This window comes from Wyeomyia smithii, chromosome 2 (genome assembly GCF_029784165.1).
Source record: "Wyeomyia smithii strain HCP4-BCI-WySm-NY-G18 chromosome 2, ASM2978416v1, whole genome shotgun sequence".
Taxonomy (NCBI): Eukaryota; Metazoa; Arthropoda; class Insecta; order Diptera; family Culicidae; genus Wyeomyia; species Wyeomyia smithii.
Genome location: NC_073695.1, coordinates 120,564,993 through 120,583,087, shown reverse-complemented (window position 1 = coordinate 120,583,087; position 18,095 = coordinate 120,564,993). Strand labels below are relative to the sequence as shown.

At 35.2% G+C, this 18,095-nt stretch overlaps 1 protein-coding gene across 1 annotated transcript in view; it reads right to left on the bottom strand.

The window, feature by feature from the left end:
- LOC129725244 (A disintegrin and metalloproteinase with thrombospondin motifs adt-1) overlaps positions 1 to 17,360 on the bottom strand; it is a 47,940-nt gene extending 30,580 nt beyond the window's left edge. The window contains exon 1 of the mRNA XM_055680814.1: positions 16,695 to 17,360. Within this exon, the coding sequence (XP_055536789.1) occupies positions 16,695 to 16,814 (120 nt within the window). The 5' untranslated portion in view covers positions 16,815 to 17,360. The remainder of the gene's footprint in view (positions 1 to 16,694) is intronic.
- Positions 17,361 to 18,095: the final 735 nt, after the last annotated feature.

Below are 18,095 nucleotides of genomic sequence, written 5' to 3'. Positions count from 1 at the left end.
GTTATGAAATTTGTTATTTGTACGTTTGAGAGACAGCCCGTAGTTATGTTCAAATAAGTCGTGTAATCTTTGAGTTAATAGACTTTTGTTGTTTTAAGAATTTAATACATAACGGTTCACGGTTGAAATAGAAGTCCGATTATAATTAAATGAAATGTCAACCAAACCTTTCATTTGACAATAAGATTGTTGAAATTAGTCCAGCCATCTTTGGGAAAACGAATGAATTTGAAAAGTCATCGGAGCATGTTTCTTTCCACAATTTTTGAACTACCTGTCTAATCATTTTAAACTTCTTTAGTTATTTCTTAACTAGCCCGTTAATTTGATAAATCAGTTGTGTGGTTTGTGAGATAATGAAGTTTCGTGATTTTCACATTCTGATACATTACAGACAAAGTTATAGTCCGATTACAATGAAATTCAATAGGATGTTATGAGGCAGCTAGACCTTTTATTTGACACTAATTTTGTGGAAATCCACAAAACCATCGCTAAGAAAAGTGAGTGAGTTTAAGTATTCTTCGGAATATGTTTCTTTTTGCCTTTCTTCTAGAAAGTTATAGCAATCACTTGCAAAACCGAAAGTATAAAAGTGCTCCAAAGGGCCGAACAGCATATATCACTCGACTTAGCTCGACGAGCTGAGCATTTTCTGTATGTCTCCCAGCGTTTCTTCGACGGCAAAATCTCTCAGTATCGTTGGTTGACATCGATTTGAAATGAGGCGACTCTCGAATAAAGGCTCGATTGGGAATTGTAACTTCTTCAAAGCATTTGTTGCTTCAGAGTAGAATTTTTCAAAACTGTCTCCTGTATTTTGTTTTCCGATCGTTCTGCAAACGGCAATCTCAAGATTCAATATTGATTGAAAATGTATTACAAAATTATCAAACCAGCAACAGAAGTAATGCGAGGTTGAGTGATCGCTTCGTGAAAAGTAGCTAGTATAGGTTTCACTGTAATGTTTTGGGTATTCCATCATCATAACATAGGTGGAACCTTGAGCCTTGGTCCTTGTCTAATTTTTCTGCGATCTGCTTCATTTTCCTGTCACCTTGCTTCTACTAATTTTCTTGCTCATTTGAAGAAACTGACTAAAATAAAGTTAATTACGCCAACCAATATAATTAAATTTTGACGTTTAGTTTGTAAATACGTTACTGAGTAGCTCTTACTCACAGTACGACTTGAACTACCTTGTGAACGGTCGCATTTTACCAACAGCTCGAGGGAGGCTTGTCTTAGACTACCGAGAGATATTGGAAATTTTCCGCTTTCAACAGGTAATTTTTTTAAAGTATCTGTTGAATTGCAAAGTATTGAAGTTGTGAGGCTTCTCCTCCGAGTGATTCAGAAAGCAATAGGTATGAAATTCTTTCTACTACAGGGGATCAAGAATTTGAAGCTTCTTATTCTAAGCAAAATGCCGGTATGAAGAAAGCTAAAGCTCCACCTATTGTTGTAATAGTTGCAAATTTTTAAACTTTTCGTTCAGAACTTTCATCATTTCTTTCTGATGTGAAAGTTCATTTTCAAATTTGCCGCCGAGGCGAAATTCGTATTTTGGCCGAATCTTTTGAAGGCCATAAACATCTATTACAGTATTTGACTGAAAAGATGTACAAATTTCATACATATGACGCCAAAAACGAGAGACCGTTTTAGGCTGTTTTGAAAGATCTTTCAAATGACCAAACTATTGATGAAATTAAAGATTTTTTGACAGGATTACTTGGTTTTCCCCCAATCAAGTAATTTTGATGAAACGTAAATCAAATGCAAATATTAATAATACTGGAATACACCAGGTGAATTACTTGGTACATTTTGATCGTGCCAAAGTAATTTAATTTTTTTAGGAAAAGCACGTGTTTTGTTCAATGTGCGAATAAAGTGGGAAAATTTCAAGAGACATGGAGGCATCCATAATCTCATGCAATGCCGTAATTGTCAAGCCTATGGCCGTGGAACTCGAAACTGCCATATGACAACAAAATGCATGATTTGTGGTGACTCATCTCACACAAAGGACATCTGTCCTGTAAAGAGACCACTGATGATTTCAAATGTGTAAATTGTGGTGGTAAACACAAATCAAATTTCTTTGATTGTCCTGTTAGGTCAAAAATTATTTCTTCCAGACAGCGTAGGTATTTAAAACAACCTGGTGTCAATAATATTCAAGTAGGTAGTCAGAAAACTTTCAATACTGTTCAGGCAACACCAGCCTTTCCTGTAGCTAGTGTGTCTGTAGGTAATATTTCAAATTTAGAAAACAACATATATGCTAGTGTACTTTCAGGTAAAATTTCGAACTCAAACAGCAACAAGCCTTTCGTGTTCGGTGCTGAAAAGTCAGCCAGTATTGATTTAGGTAGTCCAACTCCCGAGAAGATTGACTACCTACAACAATCCATGCTGTAGCTAATGTCCGCTTTGTTGAACTGTAACTCGATGTACGAGGCTGTTCAAGAAGGTTTAAAATTTATGGGTCCTATAACAACTGTGTAACTTTTTAGATCGATCGGTGAAACGCCCGATTTTTAAAGCTTCCATACGATTTCATATGGAAAAACAACTTTTTCTATAGAGATGTCCAGTTGGTTCCTAAAATTATATAAATACATGATATTTATAGGAAATATTCCTGGGAAAAACTCTTCTAAAGACCGCAAGGCGCTACCTTGCTTGTGAAAAGAGATATTCACCCCAGACTGATTGAATATCTGACGAACGGCTCACCATTGAATTTTACTAGCAATACTGTTGCAGCATGCTGCTGTTGCAAATTCAACCATGTGATAAGAAATGATATCGCTTAAATTTATCTTGGAGGCTTTCCCGAAGATACTACGAGCAAAAGTCACATTTTGAAAATTTATTCCACGCGAAATTATTTCTCATACTTAGCAATAGCAGCACACACTTAGTTTTTTTTTGCCGAGAACTCAACAGCTGATAAATGTTCGAAATGTTCTACAAGTTCTCGGCAGAATTTTTAAGAACTTCGGCAAACGAAACGTCAATACTTGCTAGTTTACGGTAAATCGATATATTTGCTGAATGTTCGTCGAAATATATTGCTGACATTCGTTAAAAACTTCGCCGAGCTCAATCAGCTGTTGGGAAGTTTGCCGAGATAAATTAAGTGTGCATGCTGTAGCAGTGTTGCTGGAAAATTTCGATGGTGAGCCGTCCGTCAGACATTCAATCAGTTTGGGGTGAATAGCTGTTTCTACAAGCATTGTAGCGCCTTACGGTCTTTAGAAGAGTTTTTCCTAGGAAAATTTCCTACAAATATCATGTTTTGATGTTTTTTAAGAGCCAACTTGACATCTCTAGAGAATAAGTATTGAAAAAGTGGATTTTCCCACATAAAATCGTATGGAAACTTTAAAAATCGGGCGTTTCACCGATCGATCTGAAAAGTTACAGAGTTGTTATGGGACACATAAGGAACACGAAAAGTGCATGGAAGCTAACATTTATTTTTTGTCCCACCCAAATGTGCATATTGCAGTTAGGACTGAAACGCTTTTGAAGCCTAACATTGAACTAAAAAGAAACCCCAACTATATAGTTCACAGGTTCGATAGAATTGATGTTGCCAAAGGTGGAGTTGCAATAGTTATCCACCGTCGAATAAAACATCGTTTTATGCCCCATCTTGAAACGATGGTCATTGAAAGTTTGGAAATTGAAATCGAAACAGATATTGGTATTTTATTTATAGCCGCAATGTATTTACCTTTCCAATGCACTGGTGAGCAGAAAAATCATTTCAAGGGAGATTTACAAAAACTCACGAGTAATAAATCTAAGTTTTTTATCATCGGAGATTTTAATGCAAAACATCGATTGTGGAATAATGCACAAATCAATTCAATTCTAATGGAAAAATATTGTTTAACGATTGCTCGGCTGGATTTACTATTTTAAATTCCACTAGGTCTGTGTTTAATTATCATAAGGCCAATTGGAATCGATATCGTACCACGATCAAAGAAAGCTTGAGGTGTGATATTGTTCTACAAAACAGTGCTGACATTGATGGAGCATTGGATGATTTGTGCAGTTTAATACTCAATACCCGAAACTTATCAGTTCCTAAGGCTAGAGTGAAATTTGTTACACCAATAGTTGACAATGAGCTTCAACTTGTTATACGTTTGAAGAACATACGGAGACGTCAAGATCAAAGAAATCGTGATCCTGCTTTGAAAGTTATTTTTAAAGATTTACAAACGAGAATCAAACATAGATTCACTTTCTTGCAGAGGAAAATTTCATGAGAGAAGTTGAACAACTAAAACCATATTCCAAACCTTTCTGGAAGCTTTCGAAGGTTCTTAAGAAACCTTCAAAGCCCATTCCAGTCCTCAAAGATGATGATTCGTGAGAAATATCACGAATGAACAAAAAGCTCAAAAACTTGCTCAGCAGTTCGAGAGTGTTCATGATTTCAATTTGAACGTAATGAGTCCTATTTTAAATGAAGTATCACAAAAGTATGATCAGATCACCACTCAAGAATTTCTTCCTGAAGAGGTAAGAAACAAACATCAATAAAATACGAAATATTATCAAGAACTTTAAAAACATGAAAGCACCAGGAGATGATGGGATTTTTTATATCCCCCTCAAAAGACTTCCCGAAAGCTCTTTAAATTTCCTGGTGAGAATTTTCAACAGATTCTTTGAATTAGCATATTTTCCCTCAAAATGGAAAAATGCCAAAGCCACTTTAATTTTAAAACCTGAAAAAAATCCAGCTGAAGCATCAAGTTATCGCCCAATTAGTTTATTCTCTTCTATAAGCAAACATTTTGAAAGAATGATTCTTAATAGAATGATGACACATATCAATGAAAATTCAATTTTTGCAAATGAGCAGTTTGGATTTCGCCACGGGCATTCGACTACTCATCAGTTACTTATAGTAACTAATATGATTCGTACAAATAAATCTGAAGGTTATTCCACTGGAGCTGCTCTTCTAGACATAGAAAAAGCATTCGACAGTGTTTGGCATAAAGGTTGGATAGCTAAAATGTCCAATTTCCGTTTTCCTCTTTACATCACAAAAATGATAGAAAGTTACTTGACTGAACGCACTCTTCAGGTTAACTATTTGAATAGTAAATCTGATAGAGCTGGTGTACCTCAAGGAAGTATCTTGGGCCCAGTCTTATATAATATTTTTCCTTCTGATCTTCCTGATTTACCACCTGATATTTAAACCAGCCATGTTATATGCAATCCACATCTGGACAAGTTGTTGTACAACCAGAAAGAAGATGCTTCAAAGGATTCAGAACAAACTTCAGAAAATGATATTGAAGCGTCCTCGCTGGTTAAGCACAAATGAACTACACAGGCTTACTAATGTGGAAACATTAGAAAATATGTCAAACCAAATTATCAATAAGTTCACAAAAATCGTTGCAATCCTTAATTACAACGATTAGCTCACTTTATAGTCAGTAAGATAGGTGTAATATTAGATTAGGGTTTAATTTAAAATTCCTTTTATTTTCTTGACAAGTAGGTTTACAATTTTCCTACAACTATACTCACTTAACTACGGCAGCAATTACACTCTTTTAATGAAATAATGCTTAAAATATATGTAATAGTGTTGATATGTCACCGTTTGTGGCAGAACACACACAGTAAAAACTCTGAATAAATATTAGTAAATACTTAATTCATCACAAAATATCCCCCCCCCCCCCCTCTTTAAAAAAGGAGCTCTTACTCAGTTAAAGTACAAATGGCTGAACTTGCAGCAAAGGTGGGTTCTGAAATTTAATTACACTATATAAAATTGCTCATTCGAGATTGCAAACTCTAGAAAACTTGAGATTTTTTTTCTCAACACGTTTTCTGAGTTATACAAACTCTGTAGCGTATTTTAATATTTTTATATTTGTCACATGCATTTGATCAACGTACCATTAGAGTTCATTGACCATGTGAATGCAAACCCTAAGTGAAAATAAAAAAAAAGTGAAAATATCAGTCGTATGGAAATTCTCATTCATGTTCATAGAAAATGACCATATCAAGCTCATAGCGATAATTTATGCGTATCTCGCGCATTACAATCATGCATTAGTTCTCACAATACGTCACATACCGTAGACATCAGACAGTTTGTACCGTTATAAAGTATGTGATTTTTTTTACTAATGATGTCACGTCGTTCTGTTATTTTGATCGTAGTTGAGTAAAGGAAACAGTAGAGTATGCCTTAATGTAGATCACAAGTTTTTATCAAAATGCAGCAAATAAATATTTTTTTTTGTATTCCAGTTATCTTATGAATGTTATTTGTAACTGCGTATTGGAAAAAAGTAACCTTTTTGTCATGTGACAATGCTACGTAGGAAGCAATGATCTGTTATTTATATCTACACAAATCAAGCTAGTTGAAGTACATCTGGCAGTGTTCCATGTGATGGCTCATGTACGGTAGACTTATTTCATTATCACAAAAAGTGTAACAATGCCACCAGTTTAATGTATTCAGTTAATGATGGTCATCTGGGAATGCGCATGGAAAATAATGACCGCGGGCATTATTTAAATAGGTGGTACTAAACTATTTGTATCGATGGCTGCCTCCCATGCTCTACTCAATGACGGTTTCGACGGTACCTTGTACGGTAGAATTTTGGGAAAGAGAAATCGTAACTAACCTAGAGCGTGCATCCATCGTTTCCGTTCGCATTTATTTCCTTATTGTCAGTGAACTTTTCGTTTTGGGTATAACTTTATTATAAAAATACATTGTTTATGGTTAAAACATTATGCGAACATTTTTCAAGGCATAATTCTTTTGCAAAAGCTGTATTTTAACCATATCATATTTCACTGATTTAATTCATTTTTAATGCACATGTTGTGTTTTAAAATATTGCTCTATTCTGTTGTTTATTGTTCGTATTCCGTATTCCAAAAAAATATATATTTTCAATAAATTACCGTTGCTTTTTGTCTTGGTTAAATCACAGAATTATTTTGCATTTCTGCTGGGTTTATGTTGTTAAGCTAAACTAGCATTTCTTGCCATCTGTTGTAATTTGCCACCAATTCACATGATACCTCGTCATGGAATGTCGCAAAAATACCATCCTATATTAACGTTATATTTTGTTTTGAAATTAAGATGTTTTGTTTGGAATAGAAACAAAATTTAAAATTATGTACATGGTGTTAGGGAGCTCACTTAAAATCCTTGAAGGGGTAATAGAGGACCCTATTCAATAAAATAAAATACTTCTACGCATATGGCCAAAATTTACCTACTGCAGAGTTATTCACCTTTTCAGTTTTCGGTTGTTTTCCTTTAACGAGCTCTACTCTAGCACAAGAAGTGTGATAGCTAGCTGAGAAAATTTCGTAATCATATAGCGAATTTCTTTATTACACTGTGTGCGGGCAAAACTGCCGAGGAATAATAAAACGTCATCGCCATTTAAGACACAAGTAAGAAAGAGATGCCAGATAATTGATTACGAACTTTGCACATGCGGTGGTGGGTTGAAGCTGACAAATTTTACAGTGCGCTTCGGGCAGCACGGCAAGTCAAAACTGGGTCAAAATCGAGCGAATAAAGAAGGGTCTTGACAGCAGTTAGTGCGCTTCCAGGTCAAAACGAGGTGAGCTGGTGGAATAAAGAAATTCGCTAATAGTGTCTTAATGACGTCGAATTAAAGAGAACTAGAAGCTTTTAGAAAGGGGGTCAGAATTCGTGAAACGGATCACTAAAAATCGCTTGAAAAATGCGCTGCGGCACCAACTTTGAAGACCCATATCTTTTGATCAAAAAATATCACCAACGCGAAGTTTTCAGGGCAGTTTCGAAATTTCGTCAAAAATACTTGTGATTTTTTTCAGATTTTTCAGTGCCCCAGAACATAGATTTTCAACATATTGTTTTAAATAGTTACTATTGAAAAAATATTTTTTTCTCCAAAAAAAATATTTTCGTAAACTAAAACTCAGGATGCATCTGCTGTGAAAATTTCATCAAATTCGATGCAATATTTTTAAAGCTATGTCTATTTAAAAACAATTTTGACTTAAATTTCAAATGACAATAACAACTTGTAAATTTACTCAAATTCAATAAAAATTGGAAAATCAACTTCCCGAGTGAAACTCTTGAAGTTTTCAATACTTATTTGAAAAACTTAGACATCGCGATTTTCAGTGATCCGTTTCACGAATTCTGACCCAAGGGACAAATATGAAATCAAATGCTTCAAGAACCAACCTGCAATTTTATCTCTGAAATGTATGATAAACATGGTTATTGTTGCTAATTAAATTAAACATCGAAATCTACTCCACAAGTTGTTTGTCCCTTTCTAAGTGCTTCTTGTTCTTTCTAATTTGACGTTTTTAAGACACTATTGATTATTAAATTTTTTTCAGCTTTCCAACAAAACCAGCAGAATTGGGCCAGCTGTCATACTTCTTGTGCTAGAGCTCGATTTTAAGTTAGCTCCATAAAACCCTTTATATTATGTAACGCTTTCTTCAGCTGTATTTTTGAAAAAGATGTTGAAAGGTAGTTCCGACATTAGCAGCTGTAATCTGTATGTGTTCCGGATTCCGGTGTTATAGCTTGGAGAATAGATTACTCCTGAGTTGCCAACTATCTTGCGTTTATGTGCAATTTGAGTTGCTAAAATATGTAGTGTTTGAATTTTTCGGCTAAATACTATCGCATTACATCCTTAACGTTACGTTGAAGTAGGATTTTATTACACCAAGTGTAGAAAAGATTGATTGCTACAGTTCTCTGGCGTTACTAGAATTGCTGATTTCCATGAAGAGCTTAAATTATTTTGAGAAAAAATCTATCTAAATAAGCTTATTTTTTTAAATCTCTTTTTTTTTCATAAAAACTACAAAAGGTTTTTTTTCCTGTATGGACTTCCTCACTGCGACCAGAATCGTAGATCTATTGTGAGATATGCCCGGGTGTCTGCTGTATCCCGCACTTCTGTTAATAGCAATACCGCTATTGAGAAGTGGCATGCTTATTATTATTGTTCATCAGTGCTTGTGTGTAATGTGATACTCTTCCTTACACGCTTACTGTTCTACTATGCCGATACTCATTCCCTTTTGCCAAATATCACCAATTATAATACCCTAGAGAAGTTTCGTCGTGCGTCCTTCTGGCCAGTTTTATTGATAAGAGTGACTTATTTTTTGTTAAGAGGAAGTCATTGTAGATTTCAGCGTAAAGCAAGGGTAACTGGTGGGGAGCCTAAGAATAAACCCATGCTTAAGTCCTTTTTGACATCAGATGGCCTGGTTCTACCAAGATTCGAACCCACGACCATCCGCGCTTGACAAAGCGGACTCTGTAACCTTGCGGCTACGCAGCTCCCCCTACAAACTACAAAAGGTTAGCTAAACATTAATGGCTGTCTGATTTTGTAGGAACGAGAAAAAAAAGTTGAAAGTTTTTCAGGAAAAATAAAAAAAATCCAGAACTTTTGGTTTGATTGGTATACCGTCTTCAGCTAAGTTATCGACAGTAATTTTGTCCTTCAAAAAAAAAACCGTAAGACAACAAGAATTTGAAAAAAAAAAACAAAAATATAATTATAAATTATATATCTCAAAAGCTCGCTTTTTAGGAATCTGATTTTTTTTTTCTATAAATATAAAAATATTTTCAAAAAATGAACTTCTTGAGATAATTATTTTAATTTTTTCACTTTTTTTCCTCAAAAAACATAGTTTTTCAGATCAGATTCAGATTATTATCTACAACTTTGCCGAAGACGTTACACCGATCAAACAAACCTATTTTGACTCTAAAAATATTTGTAATCATCAATACTTTTCTTCATAGCATTTTGACATAGCGTCTCAAAAAACGAGTCGTGATTCGAAAAATAAAACAATAGCACAAAATGGCAACCTTTGCCCATATAATCATCTATGAAAAGTTTCAACCATGCAAGTCTTGACGTAGTCGGAAAATAACGATCTGGAGGACCGTTACCAACGATCCTTGGATCTGCCAGAGAAGCATTATACAAGTTAATGCTATAAACCGCCTCAGACGCTTTCAATTCAATAATTACTGAGTTCAGAAGTCTTCATTATTTATAAATTACGGATGTTTTTTATTTCGTAATTTTATAAAAAAAGTGTAAAAAAACGCAAAAGTTCTTTTTTTTTATTTTCGCTTATTTTCCGTCGTTATTGTTCTGCCAATCACCGACGCCCGGGGAAGCGTAGTTACCCAGAACCCTGACTTACGACCCGTTGATCAACGGACCGACGACAACGGCTTTATTTCCATGCGATGTAGGGCGTTATCCCAGAGATTTCAGAAAATCTCCCGGTGTCGGCTAGAAATTATTCTAGACCGGTTGGTTGGGTTGGTTACGAGTGGATCACGCCACCCAACAACGATTGGCGGAGAGGTAGCCAACTATGCTAGGTCCCCCGCCGGACGCAAATGTTCGTGGCAGTAATTAAAAACTGGAGTGATGTGCTAGATTAATAAAGGTGCGTTTCAACGCAAGGTAGAATATAATTGGTTTGATTAGGAGCATTTTTCTGACTCGATAATTGTATGAGATAGCTGTTCAAAAAAGACAACTAAAATTGCCGAGCATTCAAAGTATAATTGTAGTTTAAGTTTTAATGTTTCCAGTCCAAATTCCCCCTCTCGCAATGCTCTCTGCGTCCGCCTGCTTTACCTTCCCTTCAATTGCTTCCTGCATAGAACCTTCATGCCAAATACTTTACATTTTAGAGTAGTTGGCATGAAGGTTTTGATTGCGGAATTGTTAACTTCATAAGTTTAAAAAAGCTATTCAACTTATTGAAATAGAAATTCAAAATCTGATGCAGTTCTCCTAGTAGGTGTGCATCCATTTTTACTTCAGGCACTGCATACCGAAGTTCAATTGTTTAGGTTTTCTACCAAGAATTCTAACATATCGCCTAAATTCCTGTTAGGTTAAACCAAAATTTACGAAAAAGTGTGACCGGTGTCATTTTTTTTTCAAACGAAGTGTTTTGGCTACTTTTTTACCAAGATCGGTACCAAGCACTCATTGATACCGTTCTCGACAATAAATTACCGATATTCAGTAGTAAAGTCTTAAGTGTGTAAATCAGAATATCGGTAGATTGGTTATTAGCTCTATCTGAAAAAAACTGACACATAATCTATCATACTTAAGAGAAACTCGTAACGCAACATCAATGCTTATATACATTAGTTAAATACATTCTCTCATGTTGGTTGCAAGATAATTTTACTGCTACCTAGGGGGGTGACATCCAAATTTTCCGGCCTGGGTCACGCTTCGCCACCAAATATTATTTTTTCAGAAATTGCAGTCACTCATTTTGAATTTTTACAATTCGCACGATCCTGTCTGTTCTGTTCTGAATAGTAGGGGTTCCTGGGGTAAAACGCACCATTTAACGAAATCAAAGTATATTCTTATCAAAGCTGAGAGATAAAACCAATGTTATATACTAATCAAAATATAAAAACACTTATTTGTTGGTTCAAACTCGCATGTAATGCTAAAACATTATAGAAAATGCATAACACACATTTTTTAAGTGAGTGTAATAATTTATAAAAGTCATCAATCGAGGCAAAATACACCCTTGCTGGATTAAAGTGCACCGCAACAAAGCGGCAAAAAGCACCATTAAAATGAGGTAAAATGCACCACGCTCACGGGGTAGAACGCACCACAATATTGGCGCAGTACGGCTCATTTTGCCATCTAATAAATAATGGCAAAATGGTTTTCTTTGGAATTCCATACACTCGATATTGAAATTATGGATATTGAAAACACTGTTTTTGATTGCCTCTAGCACCGATCGTAGCTGTTCAACGGTCCATGACTGCCGATTGGACTTCCGGTCTCCGGACAATGCTGGAAACCAGATGAAATGTGAGGAAAACCTTTATTTACAAAGAGTCCTTTTACCCCGAGCTACGGGAATTGTGAACGTAACAAAAGAATGTTTCTGGTTACATAACGGTAATTCTCATTGAAACTCACCGATATTTTATCCGAAATATGTTGTTCGACATACATTCGATGCAATAACACTTTTCGCTGGTGGAAAACTACAATTGGAGAGCTAAAAACACTTAATTCAGCTGAGAAAAATTAGACCGTATGCAACGAAAACGTATGCAATGTATTTATTTATTGCCTTTCTCCTAGAAAGGTATAGCAATCACTTACAAAACCGAAAATATAAAAGTGCTCCAAAGGGCCGAATGGCATATATCACTCGACTCAGCTCGACGAGCTGAGCATTTTCTGTATGTGTGTGTGTGTGTATGTGCAGATTTTTATTCTCACTCACTTTTCTCAGAGATGGCTGGACCGATTTTCATGAAACTAATCGCAAATGAAAGGTCTTGTTGTCCCATAAGACCCTATTTAATTTCATTGTAATCGGATTTTTAGTTTCGAGGTTATGTATCAAATAGTAAAAATAATGAAACATCATTATCTCAAAAACTACACAATTGATTTGAACAAAATTGGTCTCAAATGAACGGGCTACCTGGAAAACCCTTAAGTTTTGAATTTCATAAAGATTGAACATGTTGTTCAAAAGTTAGGAAAAGAAACGTGTTCTGAAGACTGTTTAATCTCACCCATGTTTCTCAGAGATGGCTGTACCGATTTTCATAAAATCAGTGTCAAATGGAAGGTCTAGTTGCCCCATAAGACCCTATTGATTTGTTTTGCAATCGGACTATTAGTTTGCCTGTTATGTTTAAAAATGTGAAATCCAGCTATGCAAAGGAACATATTCCGATGACTACTTGGACTCACCTATTTTCTCAGAGATGGCTAACCCGATTTCCACAAAATTAGTGTCAAATGAATGGTCTAGGTGCCTCAGAAGACCCTATTAAATTTTACTGTAATCGAACTGTAACGTTATCTGTAATGTACCGACTTGTGAAAATCCCGAAACTTCATTAGCTCAGAAACTACACAACCGATTTGATCAATATTGATATCAGATGAGCGGGCTAGTTAAGGGTTACCTGATGAATTATGATTGAACGCGTGGTTTCAAAGTTTGGCTGCCCTATACGTTCCCTTTTCATTTGATAATAATCGAACTTAAGCAACTGTTATGTTTAAAATTATTATCAATACAACGAAAGTCTATTATCTCAAAGAGTACATGACTTATTTGAACATTACTAGTGTCATACGAACGAGTCATCTCTCAAACTCACAACTAACAAACTTCATAACAATTTGATATGTGGCTCAAAAGTTATGGAAAGAAAAGAAATTCAAAGACTATTTAATCGATATATGTGGCCTTAACATAATTTAAGTGTGATCGATATATGTGGCCTTAACATAATTTAAGTGTGGTATCGTACTATTTGAACGTTTCAAATTCATTGATTCCTTGCGTTGTGTTTAAAGTCTGCAAATGCTTAACCAATCGGCCATAGGATATGATCAAAGTCAAATAACAACTCGTTTGAAATGATTGGTTTTAATCGAAATGACAACCTCCTCGACTGTTGGCTTGGGAGGTATTTAGTTATTTAGGTTGTTTTTCCAAAAATTAAAGTGGTCGTATTTAAATTCAAAATGGTGTCCAGGGTCAATGTTTGGTTTGTATGCATCATCACGTTTACGGAAATATCCATATTGAGTATTATTCGGTCATTTCCCACTGTTGCCTAGAAGTTGCCATTTAGCAATTCAAAATGGTGCCTGAGGACAATTGTTAGCTCCTTGCATCATTCTGGTTCCAGAGATACTCATATTGGATAGTATTTTAGGCTGTTTCTCACAAACCGGTAGTCGCCATCTTGTATTTCAAAATGGTATTTAGGATACTGGTTAAAAAAAACTCATGTTGGGTGATATTTGGTCACTTTGGACTGTTTTTCAGAAGCCGAAAGTCGTCATTTTGGACTTTAAAATTGCCTGTGAAATCAATTTCTGTCATCTGGGCGTAATTCTGGTTCCGAAAACATTCATATTGAATGGTATTTGGTCATTTCCAGCTGTTTGCCAGACACCGGAAGTCACCATCTTGAAATTCAAGACTGTGTCTGTGATCAATTTTAAGCTTCTGTGCATCTTTCTGGTTCCAGAAAAACTCATATTTAATGGGAATCGTCCATTTCTGGCTGTTTTCCAGAAACCGGAAGTTGCCATCTTACAATTCAAAATGTTTTCTGAAGTCGATTTGTGGCTTCAGTGCATCATTACGGTTTGCGCTGTTTTTCCGACACCGGAAGTCGCCATTTTGGATTTCATAATGGCATTTGGAGACAATTTCTGGATTTTGAACGGCATACTGGTTAAAGAAAAACTCAAATTGCGTGGTATTTGGTCATTTTCAGCTGTTTTCAGAAACAGGAAGTCGCCATCTTAGAATTTAAAATGCTATATGTGGTCGATTTTAGCTCCTGTGTATTATTCTAGATCCGGATATTATTATATTGGGTGGAAATCGGCCATTTTTGGCTGTTTTCCAGAAACCGAAAGTTGCCATCTTACAATCCAAAATGTTGTCTGAGGTCGATTATGGAACATATTTGTTACCACTAAAAACATTCACCTGCCAATATGGTTCCATTTAGTTGATTAGTTCGCGAGATGTGCAGAAATTTGTGAAGAAACATGTACTTCCAGAAGAAGGAGGGGCGTCGAACTATTAGGACAAATTTGTTACCTCTTAAAACATTCACATACCAAATTTGGTTATATTTTCTTGATTGGTGATTGATTGGTTCTTGATTAAACTGTGCGAAATTTGTGTTTCATTTTTATGGGACCCCTCCCTTATAAAAGAGGGATTCTGGTGTCAATACATTATGTACATATTAGTTACCACTAAAAACATTTACCTGCCAAATTTTGTTCCATTTGGTTGATTAGTTCTCGAGATGTGCACAAATTTGTGTTTCATCTAACTATTATGGACATATTAGTTACCCCTTAAAACATCCACATGCCAAATTCGGTTTCATTTGCTTGGTTTGTTCTTGAGATGTGCAGAAATTTATGTTTCATATGTATGGGACCCCTCCCTTCCAGAAGAGGTAGGGGTCTCAAACTATCATAGGAACCTTTATCGGCACCAAAAACTCCTACATACAAATTTTCACGTCGATCGGTTCGGTAGTTTACGAGCCTATATGGATCAGACAGACAGACAGACCGGACTGCATTTATATATATATAGATTACAACATCAATATTTCAGAACCTAAAGAGTGAATATACATTTATTGGATTGAAGCGTTCATGTAAATCTGTTTTTACAAATAAAAAATTGAATGAGAAAGGCTGGGTCTGACCGCTCGGTGGATTAATTTAGGTTTTTTGACATTGTAGTGCTGCCAAATTGACAGGGTGACTAGAAAACATAGATTCAAATAAAGGAATTATTATTTTGTTTTTAAAATGTTTCTCCGTTGTAAATCAAAGGGGGTTCATCTTGCCTCAACGGTGCTTACTACCCCAGGTACCCATAAACCTTTGCATAGCATGTCTTCCCCCATAGAAAAAGGATTAGACACTGTACTGACGATCGGTTCAACATGCTTGTTGAAAATGATAAGAAATTAGAACGTTTTGACTTCAGTGAAGATTGAGATAAAATCACCATAAATTTATATGAGCCGTTGAGAGCAAAAGTGGTACATGTGCCATTAAGTAAATTTTTCAGGAGACGCGATACGCGAAAACAATCAAATAGTAAATTATTTTCAACAATTTTTTCAAACATAACTGCACTAAATCATTGCTGGAAAGGATTCAAAAGACGGTACATGAAAGCATAACGAGTTCTGGTTGAGAAACTTACACAAACTTTGATGAAAAAACATGTACCACTTTTGTTCTATGGGAAAAATAATGACAACCAGATAACGTTGAGAGCAAAAGTGGTACATGTCCAATGTGAGCATGAAGGATGCATTATAATTCTCTAATCTTAGGACATAGAACATTTATGTCTTCAGCACATTTAAACCTACTTGTCAAAAAAGGGGAAGTAAACTTACAACTAACTTAATTGCTAACTTATTGGCTATAAAGGGAGCTTATCGTAGCAATTGAGGATTGCAACGATTTTGGTCGAAAATTGTTAATAATTTTATTCGACTTAGCTTCTAATGTTTCAACACCAGTAAGTCTATGTAATTCAAGTGTACCAAACCAAGGAGGACGTTTCAAAATCATTTTCAGAATTTTATTCGGAATCCTTTTAAGCGTTTTTTCCTTGTTAAACAAGAAGACGATTATATGCATAATATTTGTTGTGTGTTACAGTTGAAGAGGGCCGCCATGCGAGATGGTTGATTATTCCGCTTTTTTTTTTGAAGAAATCTTTTTTTCCGTGTCCACAGTTATCTTTAAACAATTGCAAAACATTTTTCTGTGTCGCTCTTTTCTCCCCAAAAAATATATAAACCACATTTTCAAAGCCACTGGTGAGGAGACTCCCATCTTGCTTGTGGTTGCCCTATACTAACACATGATGATAAATGGCGGTTGCTTGTGGTGAAAGCTCAGAACTAATCTCCGCGTTTTAAACTTGCTATGCGATGCATCGTCTAAACTTTGTACATTCTACGTTTAATCGGTTTCAAGTATTGCTAATCATATTACCTCTGAGTTATCCAAAACAATTCGGTCCACTCTTCGAACATCTAGCTGATAACCAACCACATCCTTCCTTGCATATTGTAGCAGAAACATTGTAACCAAAGAAGCAGCAATGCAGAACATTTTAACTTTGTAACCTATAAACGCTACTCTATGAAGTGGTTGAACATTGTGATACCGACACACAAGTATCAAGGATTGGGTATTCTAACCATTATGCTTAAAAAAATCTCTATGCACAACAAACCAGACAGTTTTAAAAAAATTTTCATTTTGTCACTAATCTACTTCTTTATTATAGTGCTCCACTGCACGCCAATTAATGCATCATAACTACCGCAGTATTAATACCACATTCTTTACAAGACGTTTTCCAGTTAATACGGTAACGATTTCAATAAGTATGTTCTGCGATGAACTGAGTTGAACGAAACCAAAACTAAAAAAACACCACAGAAAGTGAATTAAAATCCGAACGAAATTTCAGTTGACAAAAGGTCATTATTCTGTTTGAATTTCATTTGCCACAGAAACCACACCGTCTGACGCGTGAAGTGATTTGAGATACAATTATTATTGTTTAGAATCACTAGAGCTAAACGCGAGAGGTTAGTCAGAAAACCATTGCCTCGTGGCATGAGAGGAGTCGGGAAAACGTTTGAACACCTCGACGGGTAGTCTCTAACTGAAATAAGCAATGGAAAACTTTTCTGCATTCGCAGATCGCAGCACAACATTTACCTGCTGCCCACCGCTGGAATGGTAAATAAATTTTTATCATGTGCGCTATATTTGAAGATACATAAAATGAAAGAAGAGAAGAAGACGAACTAGTAACACGGCCGCTATTGTTTCACTTACCAGCGCTCTAATGCATAATTTCTATACAGTTTTACTGCTAAACTAACCAAAAATAAACACTTTGTTTTTTGATGTTATCAAAAAAACTATGTTTTCGTTTTTTTAATTTTTACTTTTTCATTCAACCAATTTAATCGACTATTTTTGATTTGGCTGAAACTTTGCCTAGTTTTTATGGGAAAAAGATGGGCATAGCACAAATTGGTTTAATTTTTTCCAACACGACTCATTTTTAAGAAGCTATTTAAAAATGCTATTTTGAAAATTACAAATATTTTAAGAGCCAAAACGTTTTATTTGATCGGTCTCTTGGGAAAAGATGTAGATAACATTTTCGTTCTTTGAAATAAAAAAACACTTTGAAAAATATATTTTTTTTAAATTAAAACAAAAATAAAAAATTAATTATCTGAAGAAGCCTTTTTAAAAAACCAATTTTTTTAAAAAAAAAAACAAAAGAAATTAATTCGGAAATTCGGAAATTATCCGATCATGGAGAAATCAAGAAAAAACTCAAATTAATCCTTGAATGAGTGAGTTTAA